The 9,599-nt window shown below is 34.4% G+C and overlaps 1 protein-coding gene across 1 annotated transcript; it reads right to left on the bottom strand.

Annotated features, from left to right (window-relative positions):
- Positions 1–8,074: 8,074 nt before the first annotated feature.
- Positions 8,075–9,526, bottom strand: LOC145661855 (ionotropic receptor 93a-like). Its single transcript, XM_081727195.1, has one exon. The coding sequence runs from the start codon at positions 9,524–9,526 to the stop codon at positions 8,075–8,077; it is 1,452 nt and encodes a 483-aa protein (XP_081583321.1).
- Between the last annotated feature and the right edge of the window lie 73 nt (positions 9,527–9,599).

Here is a 9,599-nt window from a genome sequence, read left to right as displayed (position 1 = left end):
CTTCGCTTATTTAGACCTTGCGTATATGCATTCCATCATCACACCACGTTTACAACACTACAACGACCGTGATAGACTGCTCTGTGTGTAGTACAGAAGGAAAACGCGGGCAGCTGAGGGGAGGAACTGCGGTCTCCTGATGTTCATTCAAAATTTGTACGAACAGCGTTGACAGCTATAGTTGACATATTTCCACTAATGTGCCGCCTTAAACAGAACCAAAGAATGAACTGTAATTTAAAATAGAAGAGCATAGTAATAATATATAACTCATTCTTTCAATCCGTTATCTACATTTCTTACTATCTCAATTGCTTGTAATGAAAATACACTAATAGAACAAACAAAACTACGGCTTTCCGAGGTCGTGCCAAGGGGAATGAGAGGTTTAGAACCCTTCCCCAGACAAGCTTAAGTTAACGCAGAACAAAATGAAACTTTATTTATTTTCAAGATATTTTCAAAATACGTATAATCTCTGTTTTTTCTTTAGGTTACGGTTTTCCTGCCTAAATAAAATAAATGTTTGTAAGAAAAGCGAATAGCTTATCAAAACATATTGTACTTGGTAACATTGTTACAATGATAAAATCTTAGCTTCTGTATTGTGGGAACCGGTAGGAAATTTTGGAACTGATTTTGTTCAACATACATCTTTAACACATGCAAAGTAAAAGAAATACAAGTAATGGTATTTGCAGTTACGTACATTCAGCTGCTTACTTACTTCGAAGATCGTACGTTATGCAAAGAAATATTATTCTCTCAGTGTATTTCAATGTGGCAAAAGTGAAAACGTGTTGTGTGGTGGCGTACTGATTAATTTGTAAATGTGTTTGCTAGGTTTTCAAAATTTCTTTTCAATAATTTCCATCATCTATGTACTGCTAGAATTTTTGGTAGATATAGCCTACTCTCGACCATTTTCAAAACTATAGCATATATTTATCCTTATACCTCCATTACATCTCTGAATTAAAGTAAATATATGCTGAACTATAAAGATATTAAGGTGGGTATACGCGATATACTCCCGTATACCCTCCTCGATAGGTTTGCAGTGTTAAGTTGTCCGAAAATATTTTCTCAGTACTAGTGAATCTAAGGCCTGTTCGATACAGAAGCATTTTTCGGAAGATTTCTTATAAGAAAAAGCTTATCATTATCTTACGTATTTTGTAGAGGATTCTGTTGAGTGATTGCCAACTACTGTATATCTTTTAGTGCACTGACGAATTGTGAAAGTTTTTAAAGAAGTTGGAAGATAATTGACCAAAGTTAAATATCATTTGGAGGTGAAAACTAAACTGTGTCGAAATTTCAAAGTTAATTTAAAACAATAAATGGCTGATAGATTTTGAAATAAAAATATCACTGTTTTGCTTTCCTCTCGTCTTAAATGAAGGGAATTAACTTTGGGCCTGAATTGTGTAGACCTAATATGTTTGGAATATTTGATTGAAAATGTAAATAAGTATAAGAACTGTAATAAACACATTAAAATTATGCTGTTTTTAACTGGTATGAACACCAGAGTCGTACCCACATAGATAATCTACCGGGTTCGGATCTCCCCATAAAACTTCTTAACTCGACATACGTTTGTACATTTTCATAATAAAGCTATAATTGTTTAGTAGAGAAATGACTGATACAGCCTAAAGATTTAATGTTACATTTCATTTGTATTCTTCTTAAAAAAAATCTAATTCTATATTTTTTCTTACAATATATATGGCGGACCTTAACAAATATACAGTAGAGCGTCGATTATCCGAAGTAATTGGGGGACATGGTGTTCGGAAAACTGGTTTGTTCGGATAATCGAACTGTACATGTTTATTTCCCAAAAAGAAGTACTGTACAGTAAATTTATTCATAAAAAGAAGTGTGCTGATTGTTGAAACACAGCGACTGGCGGCTTGGCCGGTCAGCAGCGCCTTATGAAGGCCCCATTAGAAGCGATGTTCCGCCAGCGGTGGCTCAGTGCGGCGACTACTGTGGGAAACTTGGTTTGGGAGTGAGGGGGATGATGGACGGTAGGGTGGGAGAGTAACAGGTGCGAGCGAGTACACAGTTCGGTTAAGCGGTCGTTCGGTTGACCGACGACGCTCTACTGTATATCATTTCTTGGCTGTAGAATTACATCGGATCAATCACACATAAATGTAATGTCTTATAGCATTGGATCCAAACACTTTGGACTCATCCAACAAAATTTTCTGAGTGCGCACCTGATAAGTGCGTCAAATATTCTATCATGATTCGTTCGCATGATCATTTCTATTAAGTTTTATAATAATTTTGCAGGAAAAGAAGTCACATTCGCTCACTTTTGATAGATTACATCAGATTTTGAAGTGTTTGAATATGCTGTAAGCTTCCATTAGGAATCCGAGGATCCTAGCAGTCCTGGTGTTTTCCGTGATTTGGTTGACTTCATGAAGTGTCGTGTCATCCTCATTTGTATAATGACTAGCGTGTGTCGTTGGTGGATTGGCCCCAAGTTCAATTCCAGGTGGGAGAGCATCAAACACATTACAGTAATCCCCTTTTTAAACTGTAAATCTCGTCTTATATAACCTAACCTTTAACAAGGAACGAAAATACAAAATAAACAACCATGAGGTGTCTTGAGACAACAGCGTTCATGTAATCATAATAATTTGATACATTGCATATACTGTTAACAGTTCATGAAACAGCATACATGACAATTCAGATATACGAGATAGCAGACGTTTGCAGTCTAATGGAGATTCCATTTAGTACACTGTGAATTTGATGAAGAGTCTGTAGAAAGAGAATACCATACAACAACATTCGTGAAAATCATAGTAAATAATCCGACCTTGACTTCAGAAACTGAAAATAATTTTTTACCATATTAAAGAATATAAAAACATTTAAAGGAGTAGAGTAGCTCAAAATAGTCTCATGCTCGAAGTATTCTGTTTTGGATATTTTACAGCGTTTTGTTGCAGAATTGCTTGGAAAAGATTATATCAATAATTTGGCTGTTTATGTGGTTATGTAGATATAAATGATGTTAATGTGTTTATTTCAATTGTTCCTAAAGCAAGAAAGTGATATTTGTATCAATAAATATTTGTCATTACTTCAATGGACCGATTAACGTAGCATACTTCAATATATTACTTATTTTATTCATCGACTTATTTATTAGACCCCCTACAGTTTGTGAATTGAAGAAATTTAGTTTTTAGTGGCTACTTAGTAGAGTTGGACATAGGAAGTTAAATTTACCTCACATTTAAGGTAATTATAATTATAAGATTCGACCTTGCTCAAAGACACTATCTTGGGGTCAATTATATTTTATGGCATACACTGCCACATTCGTTCATTTAACAGGTCTATTGGTATTTTAAATCTTTACAATTTTGATTGAATATGCTCTTGTATATTAAATACTGCAGAAATAAATGTGAAAAGAAAAGTAATAAGCCGAAGCAGAAAATTGGAACATTAACTTTGTATTGTAAGATTATTGAATATATATATATATATATATTAATGTCTGTAAGTGTATCCTCGTGTCTACTGTTTCCCAGGTGCGCTTGAGTACATCGCCAGTTTAACCAGCTATCGATCTATGTGGCCTGCACAGAAGAATAGCTCGCAACTAGAGATATACTCAATTACTCCATAGTCATGGGAGAAAGAACCGGAACTCAGAAGACCTGCTGTACAGGTGTAATATCTAAATGAAGTTTTGCGCAACGGAAAGAAAAAAAAAAACATAAATAAAGAAACTCGAAAATTTTGGAAAAGTAAAATTTAAAAAAAAAATCAGGATTCGTGACATTCACTGATGGGTTCCCCGTAACGTTTCTCTCATATCATTTTCCCTTCGATGATTTGTTTATCATATTGATAGGAAGACGCATTATTTTGATCTTGACCAAAATCATGTTATACTATCCAAGAAAAGAAAAAAATATTCTACTCTACTGTATACTTCTATCTGAAATAAAACATAATTGTCAACCAGAAGCTTTTATTCGTTTCACCGAAGGTCTTCGTTATACAAAACTGTTTACATTCACTTTAGGCACAACGGTACATTGCATTATGCTTTAGATGGCTACATTACCGTGCATGTCACAATTTGAGACCAGACATATTGAAATGTTACACGCACACAAACTCTCATAACATTCAATTTATTACATATTCCCGATATTCAATATTTAATTAATATTCACTTGTTTTCAACTATATCAACGAATGTGCCTCTTATTCTGGCATTCTTATCTTTCATTTAAAACATAAACCATACGTTTTGGCTCTTCTACGATTACCAGGCACTTTCCTTCACATATTTATTTATATCTTCCTTAATTTAACCTATTAATATTATTACAAGAAAATATACATGAAATTAGTAAAACCTTAACCTACACTAACCTAGAACACATTCACACTACACACCCACACCAACAAATTTGTTTATATGTCGTAAAAACGTTTTGGTTGGCAGTCCAGGCCAAATTTCTTTTAATGGGAATCGAAAATGTTACTTCGTATCTCTGCACTTTTAAAATGAATACTCGCACGGTGAAGAAAACCAGTTGCCCCTATCGAGAACTTGTGAAAACGACCTATTGTGCTTCTTTTTAATCAAAGCACAGATTCGGTTTATTTTCCAATATTCTATAGATACGTTATAGGAAAAAAACTTTAAAATATATATTGTATATATGTTCGATAACAGGGAACGTCATTCCTATCCCATGTCTAGCTTGGTTACAATAGACAGCCAAACGATGCATAGCCAAATAAAAAAATAACAATAATAAAGAATACTGCATATAACCTTACACAAGATTTAGGCTTTCTTTGAATTTCGGAAATTTAGATGGCCACTCTAAACGAAAATCTTACACTCACATGTATATTTTTTGTCAGTAGTTTGTTCTACCATTTATTTCTCCCTTTTTCTAGATAAGCTTAAGCCGTCACATATTGTCTCAGTAATTGTATAGATCCTACGGGAAAGGAATTACAAAGACATGGTTATACTATTATGATTCACTGAAAACATCATATTTGAAACTATGTAACTTGCTGAGGTTTCGAGGTTTAAAAAATAGTATTTCCAAATCCAGGTTACCAAGTTATTTCGATTGAGCCACTTCAGAAATAAAGCAAATCATTACTTACAGTTGGGTGAGTTCATATGCACAAACAATCCAATGGTTGTCCTTATGAGTACCAGTTCCTATTGACCAAAAATTTGAAGTTTTCTTGTTGAATATTTCAAGTTCCAGAAGAAATAAACATCACACAAACACCTCTTATAAAATGGAGTTAGAATTGATCCGGTAAATATCCATTAACCATATCGTTTCTTCAAATATTCAGAGCCCTACTCATGTAGTAAGCAGCTTCCGTCCACATATCTCATGCAGACGACAATCCACAACATTGGGCTGCTTCACTAATTCTCCTCGCTGCTCGCTCCGTTCCGTCCAAATATATAACACAAAAATCGCAAATTTTGCAACTGAACTCTTTTATATCTTTTAGTAGAAAAATTCGTTCTGCAGCGGCTTTCTTTACCACTTTATTCTTATAATATCTTATAATTTGAGTTTTAAAAAGGTTGCCCGAACAGAGCCGTGGGGAGGGGGGAGACGGGGACATATAACCTCGTTGTTGATGTCCCCATTATTCCCCCACTCATACTCGTATAACTGTTAAATACAGTATGATGGTGAGACACGGCAATATGATGAGTTAACCTAACCTAACCTTTCCTACTCTGCCCTATACTTCAAAATAATGGTTAGATATTGATTGTAAGGTAACCTAACTTAACGTAACATAACTTACTCTAGCCTATATTTGGAGCGCTTACCTCTGGTGGATGGGGTCCCTTGTTCGATTGCAGGCCAAGTAAATTTGTTTTGGACAAGATAGTGTCCGTGAGTTTTCTCAGGGTACTCCCGTTTCCTCCAGCATTCTCATTCCACGAATTCTTCTATCATTCACTTGTCTTCCTTAGCTTAAATGGCATAATTGTGGGACGTTAAACTTAAAGATTTCATTTCATTTTTCTGCCCTACATTTGGAAATGATGGTTAAACATTGAGCTAACGTAACCTAACCTACTCTACCCTACCCTACATTTGAAAATAATTGCAAATCATTGAGCTAACGTAATCTAACTAAACCTACACTACTCTACACTACGCTACCGTATTCTAGCCTAATATTCTCTACTTCTCCCTATCCTACCCTATACTTCAGTGCAAAAACCGAACGTTGGATTTTTGAGAAGAAGGTATTTGTGTGAAGCTTAGCGTAATTTGTAGCCAAACATTATTTAAGAAAAATGGACTACCCATCCTTACTTGAAAATGTCGCTTAACAGGCGGATAAAAGAGTTTGATCTGCTAGAACAGAGCTATTCTTCTATATTTTCTTCTCAATTTAATATTTGGGCCCTAGACATCTATATTTGATTTGGTTTAGAGTTTAGCATCCCTTTCAGCAGCGAGGCTATATAAGATGCGGCCCTACAGCTTCATGTAAGATCCGAACTACATGCGCTCTCGACGGCGGATCTTCCACGCCATCCCGCTTATCAAAAAAAGGGCTCCTATATATATATATATATATATATATATATATATATATATATATATATTGGAATATCTGAAACAGCTTCTTTTTTAGTATTTGATATGACTTTTTAATATTATTATTATTATTATTATTATTATTTTGTTAAAGGATATGTTTGTCCAAAAGCATTAAAAAATATTTGCCTTCCCGAGCAGTCAACTTCACCCGCTTTCTTCCCATATCTAGTACAAAAGTTACCACATGCTACGCGAATCAGTTTTCAGTTGTTACTGCATTGTTTTAGCCAATCAAATGCATGATATTGCATGACATCATGTCATAAACGTCATAGTTTTATACAGCTTCCGATTACTCGTGGATAAGTTAATCTTTTATCACAAACTGTTGGTGCAACGATGTAAGATTCTTATCCAAAGATAAAAATAATCAACGGATCATCTTATCTATTGTAGTACGATGTTTCTATCTAGAACTCCTGATATTTGTCAAAATATCATACTGTTGTTTCGTGGCTAAAATCGGATCTGAACTATCGAAAGTGGGGAGCAGCCGTCTTCACAATACACTTTACGATATAACATTTGTTTGACAAACGAAATTGGATTTGCAGATATTTTGCGAACACAGACAAATGAGCGTTTTCGTACGTCATATTTTCTCGTCACGTATCACTATCAGTTTTCACTCTTATCCAACTTCAGTAGCAGTATCTTACCCATTGCTATTCCTTAATTTGCCGCACAATCAGTAAAGGAAATTTCCGTGTGGAACTGTTTAGTCTGCCAATTCGTTTCATATGTTCTCTCGTTTTCGTATTGCTTCCATCAAAATTTTACTACAACGATTTATAAATCATGATAAAAGGAAACCTCTAACACACAATTATTAGACTGTTGTTTCGTACCCTCCAATTCGTCCGTTCCAAATGAATTTGCGTGAACGGAATGTCAAAAGCGATGAAAATATATGAATTTAAGAAAGGCTTTATTTAACGACTCAGTCACTCTTTCTATCTTTCTTGTTCTTTCTTTAGGAGAAAAGATACGGCGGGAGAAATGTGGCAACAGCGCGCTCCATTTACTCTGTACTGTAATCTAAGAGTGATACGCTTTATAGCATAGGTCTTTCTGGTTTTGCGCTTAGATATAATAACGCAAAAGTCAAGTAGATAGGGCATAATTTAGTCTTTGACAACATCGTATATTTGTATTTTCCTTTCCACAGAAATTGACCAGCCACTGCCACTGAAACTTATGTTGAAGTACTTCGGTTCTGACTTTTATGTCCCTATGTTATGTATATGTCACATGATGTATGCTTTACAATTCCTTATTCATTTTAAGGAAACACATTTTTCTATTTTAAATACTAAGCAAACACTACATTCTAAATTACTCGCTTTTAATAATAATGAAATATTTCCTTTGGGAACAAAATTATTATACGTTGACCGATTCCATTAGTTAGATATCATGCAACTTGTTTTCAATAATTTCTTTACTAAATTCATTAGCTTTTCCATAACAAAAACGACGAAAGAACCAATGGTTCCAATTAAAAGGATAATAAATGCTCCCATGATATCATTCAGCTGCAAGGGACGAATCAGTTCTTCTGCCTTAAGTTGAAAATCTGTAATGAACATATCATATAATTCTCTAGCCCAGTGTTTAAGTAGTCCTAACTCTATTACCTGTATAACATATGAGTTAAAGAGTTCAACAAGAGGTGAATTTACATTAAACATGAATGCGTAATAACTAGAGGCTGCAATTTCTTTCATTACATGTAGGCTTTTCAAGTTATTTATTTCTATGAATTCTGCAGCAGATATAAATTCACCAAGTGTATTTTCTATTGGAATTGCTAATTCACCTTTAGTTATTAAGTCGTTTAGCTGTTTTGGTTCCTGTGTCATTATTTGTCTTTTCAGAATTTGATTAATAGCATGATTAGTCGACAATGCAAGGGTATTCTCCCATCCGTCAAGATCACTACCCCAATTTAGACCAGAATCCAAAAGCTGTTGTAGCGTATCTATTGGAGTGTTATATCTAGGTATAGTAAGATGTGATACAAGGTTACAGTTGTATGCTGTTATTAGGAGAACAGATGTCATGAACATCCAAGTTACTAAATGCCTTAAACCTCCACGGTCCTCACTTGGAGTCGGAAATCCAATACTTATTGACACAGAATACAGAACACAATAGATGTAACTGCGATACGGATTTCTGATAGGTAACTTTAGTATCAAATTGCATATAAATGAAAATGTGTACAACGTAAAAGAATTGAAGATAATAAATCCCATAAACATTAGCCATACAACAGACGAAAAGGGACGAACTATTGACCATAAGTAGTACTTATTCTTAAAAATAGGAGTGAGAAACGTTATTTCAGATGTACCATGTACCTTGGAAAACTGAAAAATCTCATGGCGTTGGATACTAATGTACAGTGATGGTATTCCAAGATGATACTTATAGCCTCTGAGTCTACCAAAGAAACTTTCTGTAGTTGCATTATCTGTGTGGTCACCCCATACTTCAAGGACATCAACTTTCCATGTAAAATTATACTTCTTAGAAAAATGGTACATTATTCTATATTCTATTCCATCGTAAGAATCCTCATTCACTATTGTCCATGGCGGATAAGGATAGAAAGATAAGCTTATTGATATACCACTTAGATTTAAATTATGTTTTGCTTTCAAGTTCGTAGACTGAAATGTTGATATGTTTACTTCTTGTAATCTGAGAGGGTTCAAGTCATCGGTCAAAGTATGAGACAATAAATGAACTTCTGAGTAATTATGAGTAGCTTGCTTGTAAGGTAACAATAAAATGTAAGTGAAAGGAAAGAAACGCATGGCTTTACATCTAAGATAATTTTTCATTGTCATTTCGGCTTCATCTATTAAAATTAGAAATGTTCTTTGTTTTCTTTGAGTTGCTCGTTCTTTAGATTTAGATAAA

This window comes from Thermobia domestica, chromosome 10 (assembly GCF_964235325.1).
Source record: "Thermobia domestica chromosome 10, izTheDome1.hap1.1, whole genome shotgun sequence".
Lineage (NCBI taxonomy): Eukaryota > Metazoa > Arthropoda > Insecta > Zygentoma > Lepismatidae > Thermobia > Thermobia domestica.
This window is presented reverse-complemented; position numbering and strand designations above follow the sequence as displayed.

Excerpts from the sequence above, each read along its gene's own strand:
- LOC145661855 (XM_081727195.1), bottom strand. The coding sequence starts at position 9,526 with ATGACAATGAAAAATTATCTTAGATGTAAAGCCATGCGTTTCTTTCCT.